The 27,166-nt window shown below is 52.3% G+C and overlaps 3 protein-coding genes across 4 annotated transcripts in view; all 3 read left to right on the top strand.

The window, feature by feature from the left end:
* Positions 1–19,114, top strand: part of NOTCH2 (notch receptor 2) — an 84,825-nt gene extending 65,711 nt beyond the window's left edge. The window contains exons 22-33 of the mRNA XM_084291120.1: positions 1,816–2,061; positions 4,157–4,269; positions 4,818–5,347; positions 6,110–6,457; positions 6,730–6,872; positions 7,609–7,819; positions 8,670–8,766; positions 9,127–9,295; positions 13,090–13,391; positions 13,763–13,910; positions 14,412–14,509; positions 15,385–19,114. Coding sequence (XP_084147246.1) covers positions 1,816–2,061; positions 4,157–4,269; positions 4,818–5,347; positions 6,110–6,457; positions 6,730–6,872; positions 7,609–7,819; positions 8,670–8,766; positions 9,127–9,295; positions 13,090–13,391; positions 13,763–13,910; positions 14,412–14,509; positions 15,385–16,728 — 3,749 coding nt within the window. The 3' untranslated portion in view covers positions 16,729–19,114. The remainder of the gene's footprint in view (positions 1–1,815; positions 2,062–4,156; positions 4,270–4,817; positions 5,348–6,109; positions 6,458–6,729; positions 6,873–7,608; positions 7,820–8,669; positions 8,767–9,126; positions 9,296–13,089; positions 13,392–13,762; positions 13,911–14,411; positions 14,510–15,384) is intronic.
* A 1,383-nt stretch (positions 19,115–20,497) lies between these two features.
* Positions 20,498–22,823, top strand: REG4 (regenerating family member 4; the record flags this gene model as incomplete). The annotated part of the gene is made up of 7 exons (XM_084291182.1): positions 20,498–20,687; positions 20,967–21,043; positions 21,874–21,961; positions 22,047–22,159; positions 22,258–22,392; positions 22,465–22,570; positions 22,750–22,823. 7 exons carry the CDS (start codon positions 20,498–20,500, stop codon positions 22,821–22,823), a joined length of 783 nt encoding a protein of 260 aa, XP_084147308.1.
* Positions 22,824–23,854: 1,031 nt separating this feature from the next.
* Positions 23,855–26,860, top strand: HMGCS2 (3-hydroxy-3-methylglutaryl-CoA synthase 2; the record flags this gene model as incomplete). 2 transcript variants are annotated; one of them, XM_084291278.1, is made up of 9 exons in its annotated part: positions 23,855–23,958; positions 24,095–24,534; positions 24,806–24,931; positions 25,132–25,296; positions 25,371–25,539; positions 25,653–25,823; positions 26,326–26,432; positions 26,547–26,672; positions 26,754–26,860. In XM_084291278.1, the coding sequence occupies 9 exons, from the start codon at positions 23,855–23,857 to the stop codon at positions 26,858–26,860; spliced, it is 1,515 nt and encodes a 504-aa protein (XP_084147404.1). The 2 variants fall into 2 exon arrangements, with proteins under 2 accessions (XP_084147404.1, XP_084147403.1); XM_084291277.1 differs by having other exon boundaries at positions 24,086–24,534.
* Between the last annotated feature and the right edge of the window lie 306 nt (positions 26,861–27,166).

Here is a 27,166-nt window from a genome sequence, read left to right as displayed (position 1 = left end):
CCAGCTACATAATGGTAGTTCTCAGTAAGTATGATTACACAACTTGTTTAATACCATGTTTCTTGAAAACTAACCTTAATTTCCCTGTTAAATCTGACCACTTGGCTGCCCTACCTTCTAGTGTTGAAAATATTAAGTGCTGCAGAGAGAATGCTTTTTTTTTTTTTTTTTTTTTTTGAACCCATCAACAAATGTTTTCTTACTTGACTTTTTTCCTGGCATCTTATTTCTCAAATCAGTTAGATTTTACATTCCTCTGAATTTACTTTTTATTTCTGAAGTGTGTCACCTCAATGTAGGCAAAATCTCCAGGTACATGTTAGATAGATATGAACCAGGAATTAAGTTGTAAGTACACTTACAATCTAACGTTTGCATCCTACACATGGATATTGCCAGTTCATTCAGTTTAGCGTGGCTGTCAGCACATTTCACCAGTTTGGATAAGTGTTTATTTTATTGCAAATCATTGTGTTTAACAATTCTTTGTCTATTGTTCTTAATTTGGGCCTTCAGTGTAAAGGCAAAACCAGAGTTGTTTCATACATCTCTGTATCAGAGCATGTATTTGTGCTGTTTTCTGTGCTGCCAGAACTTGTGATGTACTAAAGCACCTCTCCACCTTTGAAAGATTGTACAGGGTTCTGAATGTGCTTCTTTTAATTCCTCAGTCATTATTTGTTGAGATGAATTACTTTCTGGAGGTGACTTTTTTTTTTTAAATGAAAGGAACTAGAAAAGATTGATATCATTATTTAAGATGTAAAGACCTAATTTTTGTCCCAGGCCTACTTTGAAACGGATACTTTACTGATGCCCACGTAAGCATCTTCCATATGCAAGCAGATGGAGTTACTGGAGTTAATTTTTCCCACAGCAGCCCATGTAGTGTGCTCTATGCTTGTAGCTGGAACAGCACTGATAACACAGCGATGTTTTGTCTGTTGTGAGCAGTGCTGGCACAGCATCAGGACTCTCAGTGCCCCATCTTTCCCTCCCAGTCAGTAGATTTGGGGTGAGCAAGAGGTAGTGAGGAGACCTTGCCAGGGCAGCCTACCAAAGGGATGTTCCATACCATATAGTGCCACATCTGGTGGCAGCTGGGAAGCCACCACAGCAGCTTGACTTAGCATGAATCAACCGTGCTAACAGACAAGTCTTTGCTCAGCTTACCATCTCTGCTCCCTTTTATCCCTTACACCGTGTGGCTGAGGCAGAACCGGGACCAGACCTTTTCCCTTGAAAAGGAACCCCACAGGGAGAGGGAGCAGCTGCCATCACTCGCAGCGCTGAGAATTTACTGTCAGGCCCCAGAAGTCAAACTGCAGAAACGGCATGTCGGCCAGGAATCTGTGTTTTATCACAGTTGCTTTTCTGTTGGTTTGTTGCCTGGGCTAATGATACTGCTACAAATGATCTTTGCTGAGTTTTCGGGGCTGTCGCCAAGTGAAATGAATGGTGGGAAGCTTACAGCCCTGCGAGGGACAGCACAGGGCGCTCTGGCTGTGTTCAGTCACAGGGCTAAATTGAGTGGATCTTTTTTTTTGTTTTGTTTTTGTGTTTTTAATTATGCTCTTAAATTAAGTCAGGCATGAAAGCTGCTAAATACCAGTATGACATACCATTGAGAATAGTCTGGATCTAAACCACATGCTTCCTAGGTCAGATCCGAGGCTTGCTGACTGCACTGGGTGTGGGTTGCATTAAGCTGGGACCTTTACCTGTTTATATCTAGGACTGTGTTTCTTAAAAACTTGATAGGAAACGAGGCCATGACTCCTTATCCTCAAACTGCCTCTTTTACCATCTTGACAGGTCGTTTCTGTGAGGAGAACGTGGATGACTGTGTTTCGGACTCGGGAGTACCCCGCTGCTTCAACGGAGGGCAGTGCATCGACCAGATCGGGGGCTATAGCTGTGTTTGCCTCCCAGGCTTTGCAGGGGAGCGATGCGAGGGGGATATCAATGAATGCCTCTCTAATCCTTGTAACCCCCGTGGAAGTCTGGATTGTGTTCAGCTGATAAATGATTATACGTGCATCTGTCGTAGTGCTTTTACTGGTGAGTATTTGTAAACATGCTTCCAGTTCCAGAGCGATAATCTTGAAAAATGGTCATTCTTTCCCTTTCTGGCAGTCATGCTATCTAGTCACTTCCCGTTACAATATCTGATCATTTCCTTATAGGATGTTTCAGTTTTTAAAACACTTTTTAGAGGGGAAAAAAATCAAAGAAATTGGATTTCCAGAGTTGTCTCAGACTAAAGAATCTCCTGAGGCACTTTGCTGCCAGGATTTTGTCTTCTGCGATGCTTTTCTCCTTCATAATTTCACATTTCTGATAGTGGAAGCGTAACTGTTCATGTGTCATCTTCTCTGTGGCTTTTCCTTTTGCAAAGCAGCGTATGAATTTTATATATAAATCACAGTTACAGTATCCATATTTAGCTTTTAGCCTCCTTTTATAACCCTCACTCCCTTTTTTTCCTTATATTGGTGGTGTGGCTAGGATGGAATACTCTGTGCATAGACAGGCTGTACATTCCTTGGTTATTTATCCAACTTTGAATCACAACTTTGCAAAAAATTCACACAACACAGACTTATGTCTAGCTCTCTCTAGACATCATCTTTGTCAGTATTACTGCTGTTCTGCTTTCTGCCTCCCACTGGGCATAAGTTTGAGCTAATAGTCTCCAGATGTGTCTTAACTTTCAGCTTCCCAGTCTGCATGTCAATTTAACTTCCTATGTATTCAGCTTTCCTCCATCAAAACCTTTCACTTTCCCTGCTTACCAGTGACCTTCTCTGCATGCTTTACCAGTAGTTTTTACTCCTTTTTACTTACAAAATTAAACACAATGAGATTTTTCCATTAAACTTGTGATTGTCAGATGCAAATAAATCACAAGAACACACATTTGAAGAGTTCATGCAGTAGGTTTTTGAATGCATCACATAGACTGACACAAGAAGTTCCTAAAAGAATGACACATGATGGAGTTGGAGGCAGGATAGCTGGTAGGGTACTGCTGTGGGATGTTAGCCGAACACACAGGCTTGAATACAAACTCTTCTTTTATAATTTATGCCTTGTGTTGCTTCTGGCTCTCATGGAAGCATTACTGGAACTTGCAGCATGGGGAGTGCAGACCTGCAGCTCCTTAGGAGGAGCAGGGAGAGCTGCTGTGTCTCAGACATGAAATCTGTCTGGAAATGTTAGGCACAGAGGGGGAGCATGCCTCTTCCTCCAGCCGTTCGTCTTCTGCACATTCCACGTTGACCCTTCTGCCTGGGAGGAGGCAGGGGGAGCTTTGCTGTGGTTTGTGACTGATAGGATGCCAGGACTCTGTGGGCCATCCTGCCCTGTCTGCGAGCTTTCAGGCTTGGCTGCACATGTGGGGAGACTTCTATTCATATTTTCCTGGGGGGTCCAAGTCATGTTTAGGTCATCCTCATCTTTTTAAATGCTGGCACCAGAGCTTGACTCTGGGTGCTGCTGCTAACTCTAGTCAGTGCAGTAAGACCTCTGCCTAGCTGACCAGCATTAGGAGGCTCTCCTTGCTCATCCTGTTCACTCAAGTTGCATCTGGTCCTGAGGCCTAATTTTCTTCCAGGAAATCAGGTGCATAAGTGGGGTGATCTGTCAGGTGTTCAGGACTCCTTGCCTAGTCCAAGGTTGGGCACTTATGTTACTTCCAGTGTTAGGTGGTGCTGTAGATGCTCTTCTCTGTTTGTCCTTGCCAGATGCTGAGTGGTGTTCACTCATGGTCAGAGAGTGATTTGCATTTGGATTTATTGAGCATCTCCCCAAAAGTGAAGAAATCTTTGGAACCCTTATTTTCTTGAGTCTTGTGCCTGGATGACTTAAGGGTGGCAGCAGCAAATTCGGTGTTTTTGCTGTCACACGTGTTCTTGAGGAGGCAGACGAGGTGGGCTGTCTGCAGATAACCCGTGTAGATTTTGTTACAGCAGTAGTCTTTGGCTGCTACTTACCATATGTTATCTGAAGAGGTGTGCTTTACTTCTTCTGGGGAAAAAGTTTCACTGGAGCATTTGACGTGTTGGCTGTTAATTAGCGTTTTGCTTTGTGACTGGTTTATGATGTGCACACGTACATTTCTCTGCTCTTTTCTCCCCACGTGTCTACACCTCAGGTCGTCACTGCGAGAGTGTGATAGATGTGTGTCCTCGGAAGCCGTGTCAGAACGGAGGGACCTGTGCTGTTGCCAGCAATATGCCAGACGGGTTCATCTGCCAGTGTCCTCCGGTAAGCACCACATGCTGAAACTGGATTGCCTGCCTCATCTCTGGCTGCAGACACATTAGTTTCACTGGTCTGTTGTTGGTTACAGTTCTTATGCATACTTGCATGTGTGTCCTTGGACACTCTGTAGTTTATCTCTTAATTTATCTATCCTCAATTTATCTGCTTAGCTGGGAAACCCAGGGGTTCCAGGTACTGTAGAAGAATGATGCTGCCTGTTGTTACTCTCAAACAGCTCTGCTGTTGAGGAAGCATAGCTGGCTTTTCTGTCAAAGCTAGCATTAAATTTTAACTTCTATTTTTTTTTGCTATCCTTCATTCTTTGTACTTAGAGCTGTGAACAAGGAGAATCTTGCAGTAAGTCCATTCAGAAATGTAATAATGCAAGTTCCTAGTTTGTTCATGAAGATCCAGAAAATCATGGCACACTCTGATAAGGCTAAGGGAATTACTGGGGAGAAAGGGTTTGCATGGGACAGCTTGCCTCCTGTCCTCAGAATGGTGAAGAATAAGTTTTGAGCCTGGTTTTTTTCTTTTTTTTTTTCCCCTAGGGTTACTCCGGGGCAAAATGTGAGTTCAGCAGCCACAGTACTTGTGGGCAAGTGAAATGCAAGAAGGGCGAGCAGTGCATCCAGACATCATCTGGCCCGCGGTGCTACTGCCCCACGCAGTCTGTGGGAGAGGAATGCCAGACAAACACGGGCTGTGCCAGTGCCCCCTGCCAGAACGGTGGAAGCTGCCACCCTCGTTCTCAGCCTCCTTACTATTATTGTCAGTGTCCTGATCACGCCCAAGGCAGCCAGTGTGAGCAGCTCACACATCCCAGCCAAGAGCCTCTAGGATGTTTGGATTCCCAGTGTGCAGAAAAAGCAAAAGATGGCTATTGTGATGAAGACTGTAACACCCATGCGTGCCAGTGGGATGGAGGCGACTGCTCCCTGACAATGGAAGATCCTTGGGCCAACTGCTCCACTTCATTGCGCTGCTGGATGCTTTTCAATGGACAGTGTGACGAGTTCTGCAACACACCCGAGTGTCTGTTTGACAACTTTGAATGTCAGCAAAATAGCAAAACATGCAAGTAAGGCATAATCCCGGGGATGGTTTCTCTGTGTTGCTAATAAATCTCCTGCTAGTGCTTTCAACAGTGGGTATTCATACCCGCTGCTCTAGTTCCTTCCTTTGTCTCTGGTCCTGGTTCATACTCTGCTAAAAATTCGGATCAAGGAGTTTCTGCTGTTATATTACTTCTGGTCTCTTTTTTTTTTTTTTTTTTGGAAAGTTCTGGAATTTGTATGTTACATACTAAATTGATAGCCTGAGCAATGGCGATGTGTTCACCCGCCTGATGGATGTGTGGAAATGTGAAAAAGGGAGCACTGCACCTTGTACTAGATCCTAGTAGTACCACCTTCTGTCCTGAACTCCACTGCATGCCTGCAACACCTGCATTTTTGTCCCAGCTGTTTGCTACCTCTGCGTGTGTTTTCCAGCTTGTTTGTTGTGATACTTCTTTCTCTTCAGTTATTTACAATAAATATTACAGCACGTGATTTTCCCTTGATGTGGCAGGAGGTGCTGTAGCTTTTTCTCAGTAGACAGAATAAGCAGCTCCCTTGACTTGTACCAGAAATGAACCACAGGGTGTTCTGTGCTCCCGTCTTCCACCCTGCCACCCTTATTCTGGGGTTACATCTCTTTAACAATTGTGCTCAGGACATAAGGCAATTTACACCCACCACTGATGATTAGAAATAAGTGTGAGGCCTTTGCCTTTAGGCTGCAGCTATGCAATACAGAATATACGTCCTATATGCTGCCCATAACCCTTTAACTTTTCCAGGTATGACAAGTATTGTGCAGATCACTACGCGGATGGCCGCTGTGACCAGGGCTGTAACAGTGAGGAGTGTGGCTGGGACGGTCTCGACTGTGCTGGTGACAAAGCTGAGAAGCTGGCGGAGGGGACGCTCATCATTGTGGTCCTGATGCCCCCCGATGAGCTGCTGGGCGATGTCCGCAGCTTTCTGCGCACTTTGGGAACTCTCCTGCACACCAATCTGAGAATCAAGCTGGACTCCCAGGGAAACCCCATGGTATTCCCATACTACGGGGAGAAGTCGGCAGCACGGAGTCGGCGATCCCTCGTAGTCATTCGCAAGCACAGGGAATTAGAGCAAGAGGTCATTGGGTGAGTGGAAGCCTTTGTATTCCCCAAGCCTTGTTACACTGCTCTTACATGCCTGTTTCTAGGTGTCTGGGGCATTTTTGGACTATCTGGGGCTGTCACTCAACTGTGTTTTTTTTTGTTTGTTTGTTTTGTAATAGGAAAATATAAAGTCATTGCAGTTGCCAAATTCAGTGTTGGGGTGGAAAGATGATCTTAAAAAGCCACAGTTTAACCTAGTGCTTTGGCAAAGTTTCTCTCGCTAACTTCTGTGCCCTCCTACTGTGTTTCTGCAGCACCAGGGTGTTCCTGGAGATTGACAACCGTCAGTGTGCAGAGGATTCGGAGCAATGCTTTCAGAACACAGAAGCTGCTGCGGCTCTCTTAGCTGCTCAGGCAATCAAGGGCATGTTGCCTTATCCTTTTGTGTCTGTCCAAAGTAAGTAATTGCGGAGGAAAAGTTGGGCTTGCAAAAATGCACACTGCTGTTATTGATCATCATCTTAATGTGTGTTCAGTGTGGTTTCTGCTCCGAGGGTATCATCTCCTTAGTAAGGCAGAGCATATAGGAGTGGAGCCTAGACATTTTAATGCTTGCAGAAACAGTAATCTTCCACGTGCTGCAATGATCTTGGCTGTCCTAGAAACCACTCACATGCTCTAAGCCATGAATTCAGTGAGAAAGGTGCCATTGAAGAAAAATTGGTGCTGGAGCATTTCTCAGTCTAGCAGGTGTTTGTTTCCTCTGGCAAAATGTAATTGCCTTGATTTCTGCTCCCCACTCCCTCAGCTGCAACCTTTTTCTAGAGTGCTAAGAACACTGTTCCTAGCTGAGTCATGCTCCATATCTTTGTGTAGATTAGCACATCGATTCAGGATGGCTGTCATCAGCCAGCAGGAGGAACTCTCGAGGGAGAAGCAAGATCTTCAGTTCAGCAGCCATATACTGTAAAAATACTTGGAGAAACAAGATCAAGGGAAGCCGATCAAACATATGATATATTCTTAAAACAATCATAGCAGAGGCTAAAATTCGTCAAGCTTTTGTTCTAAAGATGTCACTTCATAGAAGCAATATCCTCTGTGAGGGAAAAACTGAGCTAGAAGTAGTTCATAGATCTGAGATTGTTGCCTCAACTTTGCTAATCTCATTGTACTTTAACTGGAATTTTTAGGTGAGCCCTTGTTACCACCGAAGACCCAGTTGCTTTACCTACTTGCTGTGGCAGCTTTGATCATCCTCTTAATCCTTCTCTTGGGCGTGATGATGGCGAAGCGTAAGCGCAAACATGGCTCGCTGTGGCTCCCAGAGGGCTTCATCCTGCGCAGGGATCCTAGCAATCATAAGCGCAGAGAGCCAGTGGGGGAAGATGCAGTTGGACTCAAGTAAGTTTGCATTTAGGCTACTAACCACGTGTTAATTAGCATGTTAGAGGATTTTAGGAACGTGGTTGATGAATCTTTCATTAAAGATGCTTAACTCCATAGGAAAAACCGCCTTTAAGCTAAAATGAATTTAATATGTCTGTATTAGACAGAAGAACTTTTAATCTAATGTCCTGTAATCTAATCTCCTGGCTATGTTTGGTTTTCTGACGCTGTGTAATTCAGCAGTTAGGTGCTGTTAGTTGAATAATTTCCTTCTCTGTTAGGTGTGACATTTTTAGGTTGATAGGTGTCAATGAACTACCTCGATCCATTAAAGATATGTCTCAGAAATAATGGAAAGTTTTAAAAGACGAATTCCATTTATTCAGTTTTGACTTTCCGCTGAATTAACCAAATTGGCAGTTCAAAATACACAGCTCACTGTAGCTCCTGTGGTTCTGGGGGCAAGATGTATGCAGTCTGATTTATGCTCTGTGTGTTGCCTGGGAAGTCAGCATCTCCAAGCATGACTATGTGACACTTCCTAGATTGCTTCCCAGTGATGGGAGCGTCAGGACCCAGTCCTGCAGTGTCCAGATCTGTGATTTCCACTTGGAAATTACAGTAGCTCAGTGCTGTAGTTGTTCAGGTGGACAACTCTAATCCATATTGTGCCTGCTATCGTGCAGCAGCTGTCTGATACTTGTTCCAGCTGAGACTGTAGTTGTTCCTTTCTAATTTCTTGGTCCCTCTGTTTGCAAGCTACCACACTTTGAAGCATCCCATTTCTGCCTCTGTGGGCTCGTATAGGTAGCAGCAGTAGTGTCTGATCAAGGCCATGAAGTAATGTGTTCTCCTTGTTTCTTAGAAATCTTTCAGTCCAGATACCAGAGGGTAACCTGGCAGATTCTGGACCAGCTGAACACTGGGCGGGTGATGGTGGACCTCAGCCAAAGAAAGCAAAGGTAAGTTGTTCCAAGAGTGGAATATCGCCCGCTTACAACTGATACTGCCTTTGTCTAATGAGGAGAAAAATTGCATTAACTTCCAGAGTATGCCCTTTGTCCTAGATCTCCATTTGCTCAGGTGTTTGTAACACGTAACTAATGATATCTGAAGAGCTGATGTAAGTAGAGACTTTCATTAGCTTAAAAAAGAGAAGATGAGAATCTCGGAATGGCTTGGGTTGGAAGGGACCCATAAAGATCATCAAATCCAACTGCTCTGCCAAGGGCAGAGACATCTTTGACTAGATCAGGAGAACTTTCAGTGACATTGGCCACCTGATGAGCACTTTGAAGCAACTGCTTATTTCCTCTGCTCAGGCTGAGGACCAAGCCTTGCTCCCAGAAGCTGATGAGCAGATCGACCAGCGCCAGTGGACGCAGCAGCACCTGGAGGCAGCAGATGTCTGTGGGAGCACGTCGCTAGCCCTTACGCCACCTCAAGCAGATCAAGAAGTCGATGTTCTGGATGTCAATGTCAGAGGGCCAGGTCAGTACTCCTGAGTGTCCCGTATGTTCTGCAAGCCAGGCACTGGCCTCCCTTATTTCCAGCTGCTGAGACTGCTAACCTTTAAAAACAATATGGGGTACACAGGGATACCAGCAGGACTTCTATGGTACTTGATAAAAGCTCGTGTGCACTCCAGAAAAGAAAGCTGGAGAGGTTGGATCATGGTCTACAGCACATGGGATATCATATAAACAGTACAGAGTTCACATAACAAGCAGCGTTAGGAACTAACTAAGTTGTCTGTGATCTTCTTTATGACAATGCCTGACTAAAAGATGTCAGAATGCCAGAAGTGTGGAATGCAGACTTGTGCTGGAAGTAACTCCCAATTTCTCCAGCTGGATCACTGCAGAGATTTATGGCAGAGTTTACTGAGGATCGTTTTAGCAGGGCTTAAACCTGCACTGTTATCTGGGGTGGAAGCAAGGGCAGCCTTTTCCTGAATAAGATGACTTCTGGCAGAGGGTATGCCCTGATTAGCAGTGTGTGAGTAATCTGTGCTGGGACAGAGCAGCAATGCAGCAAGCGTTTCAATGAGTTCTTTTTAATTCAGTTATACCCTCAGCTGCTGGGTTCAGTGAGTTGTTGATCACTGTACCACAACTCTGAACGTGGAAAGAACTTTTCCTTAACACACATGCATGCACATTCTCTCTTTCTGCCAGACTTAAATTTTCAGATGCAGTAAAAGCTCTGAAAGCTCTGTTGCTTTTTATAACTGTAGTGCTAAGGCTGTGTAGTCTGGAAAGGGACTGGGTGGGTCACATGATAATTGATTCCTGTCTTCTGAGGGAAGTCGACTAAGAATTTTATCCTGGTCAGAAGAGCTGAAAAAATGGTTCTTGTTCATACACAGAGAGTTGGTTCTGATGATCTTGCTGTTGCTGCTTTTTATTGGATTATGTGGAAATGTTTCCATGCAATTTAATGATGTCTGGAGCCATCTCTTGGTTCCCTTCTATTGTCTTTTCTTCTCCTTGACCCCTTAGCACTCCTAAATGCAAAGCACAAGGAAGGAGAGATTTCTGTGTAAGGAGTGTGAGAATGCAAACCATCAGTTTCTGCCAAGTCTAAGCTTTTTTTTTTTTTTTAATTTTCCCTGTTGAAGCTGCTAGTTGTGTGGCGGGGGTAAGAACTTTCCAAGTGCAGGCGGTAATGTTATTACATCTTCTGACTGCTTATGTTTGTGTCCACTCAAAGCTTTGTCCAGCAATAGCAGTGGAATAATATGATCTAAGAGCTGTTTTCCTGCCATTCAGATGCAACTGAGACTTGAAGCAAGCTTCCGTAAGCTATTCCCTTCTGCAGCATCAGAAGTGAGCAGCTGAGTTGCTTTCAGTGGAAGAAACTGTTTAAAAAGTCACAAGTGCTGGAGTAATGGGTTAGTAAGGAGCGGTAGGATTCCTCAGAGCAGATGTAGGCATCCATCTGCCCTGGCCACCTTCCTCTCCCTTAGCAGGGAGAGGGAAGAAACGGGCAATTCTGAGATGCAGCCACCTCTGTCTCAAGCAGAAGCCCAAGAAGGGGGTCCAAGAGGTCCCATCTCCTATAGACTTTGCCAGTGGGTTCTCTGCATCCCAGCTTTTGGTATATTATTTGTGTATAGAGTCCTTCAGTTGTACATATCTGGTGAAATTTTAGGCTTTAAAGCCTTGCTCTAAGTTTACTCGGGGCTGTGTTCTAGAAAGACAGCAAACAGAGTTATTTTTTATAAAATACTGCTTTCACCTTTGTCCCTCCATGCTGTTCTTTCTCTGTGTCCCCCAGAGTGCTGAGGACATTCTTTTCAGTGGAGTTATTGTCAGTGTGTAACCAGGGTAATGCAATTATAGGCATAACTGGTACCACCACCTATAATTAAAACTGATTAACTGTCCCTATTATTTGGCCCTCTTTTTCAGTAGCTAAAACTTCAGCGGTTCAGACTGGAATTTTCCATGCTGTGTGTCTGCCTCCAGCTGGATCTTTTTGAGTTCTTTTCCAGCTATTTCAGAACAAGCTTGAAGGAAGGAAAAAAAAAAAAGGCATTGCACCCATGGCTTTTTCTTAATACTCCAACAAGTACTTAATTGTGACAGCCAAACTGGATGTGAGCTTTTTTGCTAGCCTCATAAAACTACCCGTGTGTGGCCAACTTAGGAAGCTCTGAAAAGAGCTGCACATACCTGGGAGACTTTCTGGAGGCTGGCAGCTAGTTTTTTGAAGGATTTAGTGCTTGCTGTAACTGTGTCCCCATACAGCAGCCGAGTGTGATCTGGCCAGGACAAATGCAGTGACTGAGCGAGTGCTTTTCTCAGGGCTGTAGTGGTAGCAAAAAGGAGGGCTCCTTTCTGTGCTCCATTTCTCTGCTCTTTGTATCAGGGCAGTACGGAGGAGACCACAGCCTGACTTGAATACTGAGTGTTCATTTGGGACAGGGGAGCAGAGCCAGCAGTGGGAGGGAGGGAGAAGCACAAAGAGAGGTGTAGCTCTGGACAACAGGCGAGGGGGTCTGTAGCCATGGCTGGGTCTTGGAACTGAACCCAGGTCTGTATGTCAACGCTTCTCTGCCTTCCAACAAATCCTGAGAAAGTTTGGTGAAAGGGTTTGTGTGCCCTGATTTTGGGCCACTAGGAGGAGCATGCATCCTGCTGCCAGCCTGGCTCAGGGAGGCAGGTCTGCTGCTGCAGCCATGATCTCTGCGGGTGGTTGATGTGGTTCCCAGCTGTAGAAGGATAGTTTCTAGAGTTCTATAAAAGTTTTGGAGCTGTTCTAAAAAAAGTGAGTTAGGAAAGCCTGACGATCAGAAGTTGGGAATATTCCCGTGTAAGCATGCCACTTACATGAGGTGGTCATCGCAGTGTTTATCTGCACAGAATCCTAACTCTGTGATCACACATTTCATTTAGTGCACTGTAGATTGAGAGTAACGCAGGCAGGGAAGCTGTTGCCTATAGGGTCCAAACTGCCTCCTGCTTGTACATGGAATAAACCAGGCAGTTGCTCAAAGATAGTCTTGAATTTCTGCTAGCAAGCCACACTGGAGAAGCAAAATTTGTGCTCACCTTTGTGGTTTGCAGAGCTCTAGTTAGCACAGTGCTTCAGTCCTGCTGCCATCTCAGTCCCTCTTGCTTTCTAGGTGCCTAGGGTGTGGTAAAGTGTCTTACAAGCAAGATGAAGTTGATTCAGGCAGTCTTACTAGGGCATTTTTCAGCTTTAAGTGCCTCATTTAGCCAACTTCAGTGTCCTTTTAATGAAGACTTAAAAGATCGTAATAGATATGAAGGCTTTTGTCTGCATTTTTTTTCAGGTGAAATGCTACCAATAATCGGGTGAAAATGTCTGTGAAATGCCACCAAAAATTGGGTGTTAGCTCTCCAGTATTTTTTCCTCTATAAATAGTTTATTTTCCCTAGATATGTTATTACAACATCCACGTGAATAGTTATACACTTGAAGTTTTTGATTTTATAGCTCTTGCTTCTCCGTACAAATTTAGCTAGCCTGTACGCTTTGAGGACGTTTTCCACTTCAGCAGCGAACTTGTTTTGTTTTATGATACTTCTTTGAGAATTATCGAAGTTCTGTTGTGGTTGGATTTAAGTATCAGAGTCCTTCTTGGAAGGAAAACAGGTGGTTAAGTCTGGGCTTTAAGTTAGGAGAAGAGGTTTGTGCTGAAGTGACCAGAGGGACTCTAGCTGTCAGTGGTCAAGGTGAGGCAATGCATTGGGAGAGGGCTTCCTTCCTCTGCTGTCATTGTTAGATTAACATGATCATCCCTCTTCTGTCCGCAGATGGATGTACTCCTCTCATGCTGGCATCTCTGCGTGTGGGCAGTTCCGATATTAGCGAGGATGACGAGGACGCAGAAGACTCCTCAGCAAATATAATAACAGACCTGATCTATCAAGGCGCCAACCTGCAGGCCCAAACGGACCGCACCGGGGAGATGGCGCTGCACCTGGCAGCCCGTTACTCCAGAGCAGATGCTGCAAAACGTTTGCTGGATGCTGGTGCGGATGCTAACGCACGGGACAACATGGGACGGACTCCCCTGCATGCAGCTGTAGCTGCTGATGCTCAGGGTGTCTTTCAGGTACAGCAACTGAAGAACCTTTTTAGAGTGTTTGCACACTGTAATATACGAGCCTTTGCAGGCTGTGCTCTGTTCACTCCCTGCCTTGCTCTCACACCTTTCACAGTGTGATGGCCAGGTGAAACTCTATCTTAGATCCAGTTTCCTCAAGTATTCTTAGCCTGAAGAGCTCAGCGTGCATAAATTGTCCTGAATCTATTTATTAGGTCTGACTGCATCTATATCACTCCCTTGTTATCTGGGTTCTTGCATTTCATTGCTCAGGCTGCTTTTTCATTATAAAGTTGCTCTTGAGTTTCTTTGAAATCCTTGGTTTTCCTCTGTAGCGTTATTGGAAAAAATAAATAAATCTGTCTTGGTGTGTTGTCCAGATCTTGATCCGTAATAGAGTGACAGACTTGGATGCCCGTATGAATGACGGAACAACCCCATTAATTCTGGCTGCACGGCTGGCTGTGGAAGGAATGGTGGCTGAGCTGATTAATTGCCAAGCCGATGTGAACGCCGTAGATGACCACGGTAATGTGGATGTGATGAACCAGGCTGGGCAAATGTCGTGGTGCAAGCAAGGAGGGGAGGGTTTCTGCTCTCCTAGGAGGTTTGTCTGCTCGTAAGTTCTGTAGCTAAATAGGACAGCAGACTCTCTGGCAGATGTCCTCCCAACAATCACAAACTGCAGGCTGTTTCAGAGCAGCTTGATTAGAAAGTCCTGGGAAAGATGCAGGAGAAATACAGGGTTGGATATGCTGGGATTTTGTGTACAGCCAACATGGCTCTCTGGACAGGTTATTTAAAAATAACAACAAATAAATAACACACAGAAAGAAAGCCAGTGCTGGAAGTACCATTGTGTCTTGGGAATGTCACACAATTTCCAAAGTGTAAACATCGCTTCAGGATACGTTCACATGCTGTGAACTGTACTGCAGTTGCTTGCTCCCCTCAGTGTGCTCTGTCCATCTTGGCACTTTAGAGGATAATTCATCTGTTTTTTAATGAAGTTCTTGGGTTTCCCTGCAGGTAAATCTGCTCTTCACTGGGCTGCTGCTGTCAACAATGTGGAAGCAACACTAGTGCTGCTGAAAAATGGAGCCAACAGAGACATGCAGGATAACAAGGTAAGGTTTTGGTGGTGCTCAGCACGGCTGTACTTCCTATCTCAAAGCATCTCATAGCTGTTGGAAGTGAACTAAATTCAAATTTTCTGAACTGGGTGCTCAGCGCAGGTCTTCCAAACCTGAACTGTGACAGGAGTTCTCCCCAAGTGCTGGATGTCCTGCATGACTTTTGATTTGGGGCAGCAGTTCTCCTTCTTGTTTGGCCGTGATCTGGGCATCAGTGCTGTTCTGCCCTTGTTGCAGAAAGGGAGTGCAATGCACAGTCGGTGCATGGGAGCACCAGGGTAGACCGTTGCTGGTGTAAAGCAGCTGGATTTTGGTTAGCCAAGAGTCAGATCTGGTGGCACAGCAGTAGCTGTGTCCTGTCTCATTACCAGGGATCCTAATGCAGGGAGGAGGATATGGGGCAGAAACCCCACTGTGTGAGAAACAGTCTGCACTGTGCAGGCCTTGTAACTTTACTTATGTTAGTTTTTGCTTCATCTAAGTCCCTGACTTCTTTCCTCTGTCTAGAGCTTCCTTTTTGAATCATTTTGTGTTGCCCAGTGGATTGTAGAGCCCCCAACAAGCTCCAGTTCTGAGCTGTTCTAGTCCTTTGTAACTTTTCCTTATGGAGTACCATGGGAGAAAGGCAGCAGGTGCTTTTGAAGTTCCTCAGAGGACTCATGGCAGAACAGCACCCATCCTGATGGGATGGCTCAGTATGCATTTATCCCTCCCTGGTTGTTTAACCCAGGGTGAGTTGTTCTTGGAGGCAATTAATGAGGTACTGCAGTAGATCATGCTTCCAGTTGTTGTGATACCCATAAGAGCACGAGGTATATGTTGCTCCCTACCGTAACGAAGCTGCTAAAATACTTGCTCTGTGCTTTCAGGAGGAGACGCCGCTCTTCCTTGCTGCTCGGGAAGGCAGTTTCGAAGCAGCGAAGATCTTGCTGGACCATTTTGCCAACCGAGACATCACAGACCACATGGATCGTCTGCCCCGGGACGTGGCCCAGGACCGGATGCACCACGACATCGTGCAGCTTCTCAACGAGTACAACCTTGCGCACAGCCCCACCGGGCACCCCGGTGCCATGCTGAACTCTGCCCTCTCCCCGGTCATTTGCGGCCCAAATAGATCCTTTCTCAATCTGAAGCACGCTTCCTTAAGCAAGAAGTCGCGGAAACCGAACGCCAAAGGCATCATGCCCACAAACCTCACCAAAGACGCAAAGAGGAGAAGGAAGAAGTCCCTCAGCGAGAGCAAAGGGCAGTTCTCAGAGAGCTCGGTGACCCTGTCACCAGTCGACTCCCTCGAATCACCCCATGCTTTTGCATCCGAACCAACATCGTCTCCGGTGATGCCGTCGCCAGGGGTGTTGCATTCATCACCCAGCTCCCTGCTGACCGCTCCGTCGGTGCAGGCCGCGCACTCGATGTCCTTCTCCAACCTCCACGAGATGCAGCCCTTAGGCCGTGGGTCCGGCACGGTGCTCCCGTCTGTCAGCCAGCTGCTCTCGCAGCACAGAACGACCCCTCCGAACAGCGGGCTCGGCAGGCTGCGGCCGGCCAACGTTTCCACCGAGTGGATGAACCGCATGGAGATGAACGAGTCTCAGTACAACGAGATGTTCGGCATGGTGCCGCAGGTGATGCATTCGCACCCCAGCGTCTCGCAGCAGAGCGGCTTGGTCCAAGCTGATACGAAGCACATGGGAGTGTCCAGGGAGTCTCTGCCCCCTATCATGACTTTCCAGCTGGTTCCCAAGGGTGGCATAAACCAGCAAGCACTGCCGCAGCAGGCCCAGTCAAACTGCGCTCAGAACATGGCCGGGCCTCTCAGCTCCATGTACCAGATCCCGGATTTGGCCCAGCTGCCCAGCGCCTCCTTCTCCATGGCTGCCATCCCTCAGCAGGACGGGCAGGTGGCTCAGACAATCCTCCCAGCCTACCACCAGTTCCAGAGCTCGATGGGGAAGTACCCCACGCCTCCGTCACAGCACAGCTGCTACTCCTCGGCCACAGAACGGACTCCTAGCCACAACCGGCACTTACAGGGGGAGCACCCATACCTGACTCCGTCGCCCGAATCTCCAGACCAGTGGTCAAGTTCCTCCCCGCACTCGGCCTCTGACTGGTCTGATGTGGCAACCAGTCCCGGGAACAACCAGCGCGGGCCCGCGGCCGCCCACATGTCGGAGCAGCAGCGGAACAACATGCAGGTGTACGCCTGAAGGCTGCCCGAGGTGAAGCCTGACTAAAGCGGACTCCAGAACTCATGAAGGTCTTCCAGGATGGAAATGAAGAACCATTGTAGTATCCAAGAGTCTTAATGAGCCCAGGATGTTCTTTCGTTGGAGGGACTGTGGTTGCTGTAAGCTTTTATGCTTTCCTGAACAGAGAACTGTAGAAGCTGGTGGTGGAGAAGACCAGCTGGGTCGCTTCTAACCAACTCCCATCCACCTCGGGTGTGATTGCTGTCTGCACTGGATTCTCCAGTCCGCTTTTAAACGCGTTCCACCACTTATCTGGAGAGACAGCTCTTCAGCTTAATGCATCTCATGGTCGTTTCTCCAGAAATTTAGCCAAAACCAGCTTTGTATCCTTATTTTGTTACTCCTTTTGTTACCTACATAACCGCTCTCTCCGAAGCACCTTCTACTAGTTCTCCTCGAGTTCAAGTTGCCTTGTTTTGACTCAGCTCAGAGCTGCACCCACATTCCTAGACCCCTCCTTCCCACGGCTCTCCTTGCTCAGCAAGCAAGCCAGACTTCCCAAAACACCTGCAGGTCAAGTGACTAGAGTCACCAGTTTCTGTCACGCAGCTTCACCCTCTCCTCTTCGAGAGCCTTTTTCTTATACAAACCTACTAATAACCCCTTACCATTCTCACTGCCTGCCCTCAAGGTATTCTGAGATTATATATTCATATAGTCTTCTTTTAAGCCTTTTTATTTTATTTTTTAAAAAATTTTTCCTCCTGAAAATGCTGGTCTGACCTGTCTTCCCCCCGCGGTGGCCTGTAGGCACATCTCTCCCGAGCTGTATGTCTTCCTCGAGACACGCCTGACCTCCTGACACACTACCCTCCCCGTGCTCCCGTCACGGCAGGCGTGTCTGTGACAGCCTTCACGCGCTCCCCTATCGGAAGAGATGCCCTGGATGTCATACAGGCCTGCTGATAAACTCTTGGGGATTAACATGAGTGTTTCAAAACCTAATAGTGCAAGCTCCCAGCATTCTTGCACGGCGCTCCCCTCCCCTCCATCCGAGGGCTGCCGTGTGTCCTGTCCTACAGGTATCGTATGCTGCCTCGCTGTGGTGTTATCGAGAAGCATCAAGGATGTCGTTATATGTTTGCAGTGTGTGTCCTTCTGCGTCGGGAACGGTCTCCAGCCCTTCCAAAGCGTCCCTCTCGCTCCAGCCCTGGGGCAGTGCTGCCTCGTCCTCCCCTTCCCACAAGGAAGCTGCAGCACTGAGTCCTGAGCAGGCTTCCAGCAGCGCAGCTGAAACCAGGAGCTGGGCCGAGTGGCTGACCAAATAGCTCAGAAACCATCTGGTGCAGTTCGGTCCACAGGTTTGGGGCTGTCCTCTGCTCTCAGCTCCAGCCTGTACTACAATTTCCTGACTGAGGTACGATGCCTACACAGCACGGCAGTGGCATCGAGCCCCCCTGGCGGCTTTGCAGTTCGGGAGAGCAGCTGTCCCTGACCCTAGCCGGACAGCCGCTGTTTCTCCCTTTTCCACAAGAGTAACACTTCCCTGAAGGGCTCTACACCACTCAGAAGTAGAAGTGTAGGTTTCTAGGGGTGGCTTGCTCCTACCTCTTCGGGGGAACCCTGCAGACTCGTTCCAAAGAGATCTGGAGCTGTCGGCTGTCGCCAAAGGACAGAGGTGGCCGCTCCCCTCTGAGCAGCGGTTATTTAGCATCCTACCATGTACAGTATTTTTCTCCGATGTTTCTTTCCATTCTAATCGAGAGTAAAGCTTTTTTTTTTTTCCTTATTCTTTTGATTCAACTCAATGGTACATGAAGGCAGGGCCTCAGGAGGAGCTGGTTCCAGGGGCCGTGTTTTTCGGGCTGAAGTTTTTTGTCCTGAAGTTACTGCTTTTTCTGACGCACACAGCATTCCCCGTCACACTCGCCGCAGTGTGTACTGTGAAGTTTAGCTGCAACTGACTCAGATTTCCAGGCAGGAGCCTGCGAGCTCCTGGAGGTCTGTCGAGGTACATGTTTCACTGCAAATAATGAAGTGTTGCTACATCAATGCTAAAGAAACAAAGGGCTTTTCCTCGTTAGCCCCAAATAACCAAGTGCCTTTTTATATATGTGGCTACCATTTACAAGATGAGTGCTTTCTGTGGAACGAAGCCAGTTTCGTGCCTGGTGTGTTAATATGATGGCCCTCTGCCTTTCCTTTTTTAACTACTTGTAAAGATAATATCTCCTTAAGGTGGTATTTTATCTCATAAGTTGTAGAATAACCATTCACACAGCAGCATTTTCCTATATTAATAATGGAAAATATTTGCTTATTTTTACATTTTTTATAAAAGTCTTTTATGAAAATAGTTGCTGCAAAATGTATAAGCAATTTTTATTCCCAGAATAAAGAGTATGTGCCCGGTGTCTGTGTGCTGCTCTTCTCATTTGCCTTCCCAGCTATCATGGCACAGCCACTGCATTGTGAAGATGGGGTTATAAACAGATTTTCAGTGTGTGGCAGCTGTTTGGGTCCCTGAGAAGGGGAGCACTCGTCAGGACCTCTGCAGTCCAGGTCAGGAGAGAGCTTTTGGAGTTCAGGAGTGCTTTTTGCCATGGCTCAGCAGCACACCAACATCATTAGCTCCATCCAAGGAGCTGTGCCACGCTCAAGCTTAGCAGGAGGATCTGGGGGGGGGTCCAGCTGGAATGGATGGGGAGGAACTGAGATGATCTTTTTGTGAGATGCTTTGAATAAAAGCTTTCGCTTCCCTGGGAGCTGGAGCAGGGCTGGGGATTTGTGACGATTCTCCAGCCTTGGAAGCTGGGAAGCGTGGGTCTTCCACGCTGTGTTCTCAGACCTGGAAAGTTTCAGACTCGAACAATTAGAGAACAAATTGACAATGGCTTCATTCCTGGGTTTTGAGCAGGGAGCTGCCCCTGAAGCCTCAGGCTGAGCAAATGCTCACCTGGCAGGTTTTCAGCTCTGGCTGTGGACACTGGCGGAGCTGCTAGCAGAATTACAATGCCTAGGAGGGATAATAAAGCTGCTGGGGGGACAATTTCGGAGTTGAATACTCAAACAGTGTAGCTCCTTCATCTTCCAGCAGAGCCAGCTTGACGAGTAGGAGTCTCCAAGAGGCTTTCATCCACCTCCCACAAGATTCCCCATCCGTGCCAAAGTTGAGGCAGCTCCAGCGAGCAGCGCAGCGCCTCTTGGGCATGGCTGCAATGCATTCGGGGCTGCTCAGGCTGCGACCTGCATCTCCTGGGGCTGGCTGCGTGTGTCTGCCCCTGATGATGAGCGGCCTGTGAGAACCTGTCCTGGTGCATCCAAACAAGCCTCATTGAACCAGCCAGGCGGGGAACTGGGGCATCTTTTATTTAGCTGAGGAGTAATGGAGTAGCCTCAGGCTCCTGGGGGGGATATTCCCATGCTTTTTCATAAAGCGAGGGTGAAGCCTCGTCTTCAGAGGAGGGGTTGCTGTGTTCGAAGAGCGTCCCCATTAGCCAGAGTGGCTGGGCCCCATCTCCAAGGTCATCCCTTTCTCCTTGGAGAAGCGATAGCAGGCAGCCGCCTCCTTCGGATCCTCCCTTTGCTCCCAGCACGCGGCGGCTGCATCGCAGCTGCGTGGGTGAGGGAGATGGGTCTGATCCTCCACCCTCCCTCACGGGGCGAGGGCCGGGCCTGCCAGCGCACGCTGGGCTTGGAGGAGCTGTGTGTTTGGGGAGGCAGGAGCCATGAGAGAGCCCTGAGGGGCGAGCATGCGGCTGCTGCCTCATGGCGGGGAGCAGCGGCCATGTTGAGGCCTGGCGGGACTGGAGGAGCTGCCTCCTCCTCCTCCTCCTCCTCCTCTTCTTCATCTCCTCAGAGGGCCGCGGGGCCCTGCGTCAGCGCTGGGCGTGTGGGCCGGCTGTCCCCACCACTATCTGATGGCCCCCGGCCGCGGGCTGTCCCCGCGCCCTGCATCCTGCTGGCAATGCCGCCAGGCAGATCAAACAAAGGCGGTGGCTGACGCACTGCGGAGCCGGGCAGGGCATGAGCCCCGCGGGCCCCGACCCCGACCCCATGGGTTGTAACCAGGGCCTGGGCACGGGGATGCTCAGATCACCCCAGGACGGCCTCCCCCAGGGGGTCTCGTCCCTGTCCCCATCCTGTGGTGCGCCACGTGGGCCCCCCCGGCAGGTGTGAGGCTGGAATGTGTGGAGAGGCATCTCCGTTTGCGTGGGTAATTCGTGCTAATTGCAGGGGGTTTATTGACCAACTAGGAGAGGTTCTTCCTGTCGCCGAACGCAAACAGCCGAGAGCTTGGCGGGCTTCCAGCGGAGGTGGAGGGCGCAAAGCGGTGAGTTGTAAGGTTTTTATGGTGGCCATCACCTCAGCTCGGCAAATAGTGAGCCTGACGAGCGCGGGGCTATAAAGGGCAGCTCCTCTCTCATCCCGGAGGACTCAGCAAGGGGCCGTTATTCCTTCTGATCTCCGTTTGGCAGGTGAGGACAGGGACCCCCAGCCTGCACCCGCTGCTGCCTGCTCTCCCCAGCACAGTGCCGGGGGGCCCAGGGGTGGTGGGAGCGCTGGGGGAGGCGGGCGCAGCCGTGCAGTTTTCAGCCCCGCGTTGACTTTTGTTGCTGCTTCTTTGAGGGGAAGATGAGCTGGGTCTGCAAATAATCCCCGCTGCCGGGGATTAGGGCAGATAAAGGGGGAGCTGCGCTGCGGTGGCATGTGATTTGCCTCCGTAGCCTGGGTCTGGCGGGGATGCAAGCTGGGGGAGAAAACAAAGTCGTGCACAGAGTCCCTGCAGCCCCACCGGCCCCTGCTCTGTCCTTGTCACTGCTGCTGCCCAGCACCAGCACAAGGCACGGGGTCCCTGGTCCGTGCTGGTGGCCGCACTCTCCCTGTGGTCCCCACAGAGCAGCGTGGCTCCCCTGGGTGCCCCCCACCAACACCAGCACCGATAGGGCTGGGACCTCCCTGGCGATGCCCCCTGGGGACCCTGAACCCTACTGGGGGGCTGCAGCAGTGACCTGTGCTGGGTAGGGGATGGGGGCACAGCCCCGGGGTGCCAGCTCCTGTGAGGGGCCGGGCTCAGGCTGTAGCAGGGCGGGTTGGTGACCCCATGTGAAGGCAGCAGCCCCTGTCCCCGAGGGATTTGGTGACCCCCTTGAGCTCTTGCAGGGGACACTGCCAGAAGCGAGGAGGATGGTGGCAGCGGCCAGGCGTGCCCTCCTGCTGCTGGGCTGCACGGCGATCCTGCAGGTCACCGGTGAGTCCTGGTGTACACCCCGCGAGCTGGGGAGACGCTTCTGGCTCGGGGTGGGGGGCACAGGGCTGAATCTCCATCCCTACAGGTCTCCCTTCAGCAGGCGCCAGGTTCCTGGTCGACTGCCCCGAGGGCTGGTCCTACTACAAGACCAGCTGCTTCAGGTATTTCCGCCAGCTCCGCACCTGGGACGAGGCAGAGGTAAGCCCACCGGGGTGCGCGGCCGGGTGTCCCCCCACCCCTGCAGCAGGGTTGCGGGGTGCCGGTGCCCCCGCACTGCCCCGTGTCCCCCCCTGCAGGCACAGTGCCAGAGCAGCTACTCTGGAGCCCACCTGGTGTGGGTGGAGGAGCCCAAGGAGGCGGTCACCCTGCGCAGGGTCATCTCCTACTACCAGCGCTCGCAGCCCGTCTGGTTCGGCCTCCAGCTGCAGCAGGTGAGGGGGCGGTGGGTGCCCGCGGGGCTGGGGGCGGCGGGGCCGTGCCTCTGACCCTGCTCTCGTGCGCAGGGCAAAAGCTGGCAGTGGACCAACGGGGGCAGGTACAATGACACCATCAATCTTCCCGGGAACGGTGCCCGTGGGGGGGAATGCGCCCTGCTGACCCAAACCAGCGGTGAGTGCCTGCAGCCCCATGTCCCCATGCTCGCTCTCAGCTCGTGCCCCTTTCTCCTCTGGAACCCCGTGAGCATTTGGTGTCCCAGCTTGGGGTCTGTCCCACCGGGCAGGGGGAGCTGAGAGCTGCTGCCCCTCTCCTCCACCAGCCGCTGACCCCTCTGCACATTTCTCCTGCAGGTTTTTCCGTGTGGTCCAGCGCCGACTGCCAGCGGCGGCACCACTTCATCTGCAAGTTCACTCCCCCGCAGTGAGCGCCGAACCCCGCGCTGGCTGCACTCCTCCCATCCTACCTCCGCCCTTATCTCTTAAAAAATAAACCCATAAAAAGAGAAGCATGCAAATTCGGTGTGTTGTTTTGCAAAGACCTGGGCTGCTCTGCCCACGGGCGTCGGGGCGAGGCAGGGGCAGGGGCAGGAGTAGGGTGCTGCCGCAGCTCCCAACACTTCCCAGCTGCTGGTGCTGGTGGAGTTAAGTGGGGAGAGAAGTGTTTGGGGTAAGACCCCAGGGGCCATGGGACCAGGGAGGCATGGAGGGACACAGGGTGCATGCATAAAGTGTCCCTGGGTGGGGACAGGGTTGTCCTGGGTGTGCAGGCACAGGGGACAGGGCCCCCCCTGGGTGCAAACGGTTCCCGTGCACACGCGGGTCCAAGGGGCCATGTTGACAGTAGCACCAGGACCAAAGGTCCCCTCCTGTGCCACCGCAGTGCTGCTCCAAGCATCACGTGCCTGTTTGCTCTGCTGTTTTGGACACGGCTCTGCCCCCGCACACCTCATCTTTTTGCCCCGGAGCAGCCACACATGACAAAGGCGGACACGTCCCAGGTGGCGTGGGTGGCACTGGGCACCCACCACCCTCTGGTCCCTTCCCCTGGGCAGCAGGGGAGGTCACACAGCACTGTGCACGCTGCCTGGTGGCCACAGATGGCGAGCCACCCGTGCCACTGCCACCACTGCCCTGTGGGCACAGCGCCGAGTGGGTCACTCACAGGCACCGAGCCCATCCCGCTGCTCTGCCCGGCTCCAGCCAAGCATGTCCCGAAGCTTTGGGACACAAAACAGAGACATCCTGCAAGTCCCCCCCTCCAAAGCCAGCGCTCGCTCTGCTGTCCCTGTCGTGTTGGCTGGTGCTTGGCGACCTTTGAGCACCAGGGCCCAGCATGCTGATAAGGGCTGGGGGGGCCACGCTGCCCGCCCACGGTGGGACCAGGCAGTTTATAAAAGTGCTGCGTCAAGCCCGTCCTGCCGTCTGTCCCTCCGTTTGTCCGGCGGCCGGGGCGAAGATGCTGCGCTTGGTCGGCCGTGCTGCGCGCTGCTGGGGGGCAAGGCGGGGGCCGGCGCGGGCACCCCGGGTGTCCCAGTGCCCCGCGGCCACCCCGCAGGCACGGTGAGAGCCTTCATGGAGCAGGCAGGGTGGGCACAAAGCCCAAAGGTGGGGGGTGCTGCACCCAAGGGTGTTGGCGTGTCGGAGAGGGGGCTGCCACGGGACCGTCGCTGCTCCCTCTGCCCCGCAGCCTCTCCAGCACCGCAGCGGTGGCCGGCACGGGGACCTGGCCCAAGGACGTGGGCATCCTGGCTCTGGAGGTGTACTTCCCCGCACAGTACGTGGAGCAGGCCGAGCTGGAGCGCTACGACGGCGTGGAGGCCGGCAAGTACACGCGGGGCCTGGGCCAGCAGCAGATGGGCTTCTGCGCCGCCCACGAGGACATCAACTCCCTGTGCCTGACGGTGGTGCAGCGCCTGGTGGAGCGCGGCCGCCTCTCCTGGGACGCCATCGGCCGCCTGGAGGTGGGCACCGAGACCGTCATCGACAAGTCCAAGGCCGTCAAGACCGTCCTCATGGAGCTCTTCCGCGACTCGGGCAACAGCGACGTGGAGGGCATCGACACCACCAACGCCTGCTACGGCGGCACGGCCTCGCTCTTCAACGCCGCCGCCTGGGTCGAGTCCAGTGCCTGGGACGGTGGGCACGGACAGGACGTGGGGCTGGGGGGCAGCCGGGCACGGGGAGGGCAGCGTGGGGTGATGGAAGGAGGCAGGAGGTGGCCTGGAAGCCAGGGATGCTCCAGCGAGCCCTGGAGGCAGCTGCTGCCCCTCCAGGCTGCCCATCACCTTCCTTTCTCCACCACATCGGCCGTGGGACACCATGGTGCAGGGATCGGGGTGTCGGGGTGGTGCCAGGACCGCGGCTGCTGCATGCTGATGTCCCCACCGGCCCCTCTGTCCTCCCCCAGGCCGCTACGCCGTGGTGGTGTGCGGGGACATCGCCGTCTACGCCACGGGGAACGCGCGGCCCACGGGAGGGGCCGGCGCCATCGCCATGCTGGTGGGACCCAACGCCCCCCTGGTGCTGGAGAGAGGTCGGTGACGCCGCCGAGACCCCCGGGGATGGGGGGTGACAGTGCTGGGGGATGCACCCCAGGGTCCCGGCTGGCCGTGCCACCCTAGGCACCCGGGGAGGCCGGTGGGTGCTGTGGCCATGGCGGTGACGGGGTCACCGTGACGGGCAGCACCCAAGGGTGCTGGGACCCCGACACCCGGCTCTCCCCTGTGCCCCCAGGCCTGCGGGGGACCCACATGGAGCACGCCTACGACTTCTACAAGCCTGACCTGGCCTCCGAGTACCCGGTGGTGGACGGGCCCCTGTCCATCCAGTGCTACCTGCGGGCGCTGGACCGCTGCTACGCCGTGTACCGCAGGAAGGCGGAGAGCCAGCGGCAGCAGGGTGAGCGCTGCCACCGGGGCGCCCGCACGGCCCCGCAGCCCGCGGGAGGCTCACGGCCCCGCTCTGCCTTCCAGCCGGCATCCAGCAGCCCTTCACCCTCGACGACTTCAAGTTCCTCATCTTCCACACGCCCTTCTGCAAGCTGGTGCAGAAGTCGGTGGGGCGGCTGCTGCTCAATGATTTCCTGGCTGCCCCCAACCCCGACACGGCTGGCGGTCTCTACAAGGGGCTGCAGCCTTTTCGGTGGGTGCACGGGGTCCCTGTCGTGTCCCCCGTCCCTCCCGGTGCGGTGGGGACACCCCGGATTGCTCCTGGGGCTGCCTGCACGGGGTTCAAGCCGGGCTCTCTCCGGGCAGCGGCGTGAAGCTGGAGGACACCTACACCAGCAAGGAGGTGGAGAAGGCGTTCCAGGCGGCCAGCCAGGAGATCTTCAACCAGAAGACCAAGCCCTCCCTGCTCCTCTCCTCCCGCAACGGCAACATGTACACGCCGTCCATGTACGGCTGCCTGGCCTCCCTCCTGGCACAGTGAGTCCCGGGGGGCTGGCGGCGGGGGGAGGCCGATTTGGAGACCCCCAAATTTCCTTGCGTGCCACCCCCACGTGGGCACGGGCTCGCCTCCCGCCCCGCGCTGTCCCCGAGCCAGCGTTTCCATGCCACTTTGCTGGAGAGCATAAAGCCCTTCTGTCAGCGCCACGGGGATGAAAACCCCCTTTTTGTGCCCAAAGAGCCCCTTTTTGTGCCCCACCACCGGCCGGGAAGGAGCCGTGGGAACAGCCAGGCACGAGGGCAGTGCAAGCACCCTGGGATGTGGCAGGGGACAGCAAACCTGCCCTGCGCCTGGCGTGGCAAAATTGCCCCGTTTGCTGTGTCCTCCTGCAGGTGCAGCCTCCCTTATCTCCCCCTGCTTTTGGCACCACAGCTCCGGTTGCAATTTAATCCAGCCCAGCGTGCCAGGGCGCTTCTGGCTGAGGACGCAGCCCCTCACGCCGCCCCTCCGGCCCCAAATGGCTCCCAATTCCCCCCACAGGTGCTCGGCTCAGGACCTGGCCGGCTCCAGGATCGGCGCCTTCTCCTACGGCTCGGGGCTGGCCGCCAGCATGTTCTCGCTCCGTGTCTCGCAGGACGCCTCCCCGGGTGAGCCCCGTCAAGGGGGACAGAGCTGGGTGCCGGGAGGGGAGGGTGGTGTGGGGTTGCGGCCGGGGATGCCGGCTCCCCCTGACCCTAATCCTAACCCTAACACACCGCCAGGCTCACCCCTGGACAAGCTGCTCTCCAGCCTGGCCGACCTGCCCACCCGCCTGGACGCCCGCAAGCGCGTGGCCCCGCAGGACTTCGCCGAGATCATGAAGCGCCGGGAGGAGACCCACCACCTGGGTGAGCGGGGCCACGGGGGGACAACCTCCCCTTTGGGGCCCCGTGGCCGTCCCCGCTGAGCCTCGTGCCTTGTCCCCACAGCCAACCACACTCCCCACGGCTCCCACGCGGACCTCTTCCCCGGCACCTGGTACCTGGAGCGGGTGGACGACAAGTACCGGCGGCAGTACGCCAGGAAGCCCCTCTAGGGCACGGCACGGTGAGGGGGGACGCTGCCCTCCCTGCCTGCCCCCAGCCCCGGGACCCTGCTCATTTTAGGGTGGGGAAGCGGCGAGCAGCCACTCGGGACCCCGAGCTGGTGGGGACGGGCGCGTTTTCTGCCCAAATGCAGGCGGCACAGGGAATAAAGCGTGGGTGCGAGGAGGAACGCCCCAGCTCTGGCTCCCAGTCGTGAATGGTCACTGCTACCCAGCCCTCCCACCCCATAAAGGGCCCCCAAACACTGCGGTGTGGGATGGGATTTATCCCTGGGCACCCCATGTGCCCGAGGCGGA

Source organism: Netta rufina (genome assembly GCF_964035555.1).
Source record: "Netta rufina genome assembly, chromosome: 8".
NCBI lineage: Eukaryota > Metazoa > Chordata > Aves > Anseriformes > Anatidae > Netta > Netta rufina.
Note: the sequence above shows the minus strand (reverse complement) of the source record. Positions and strands in the feature narration are given on the sequence as shown.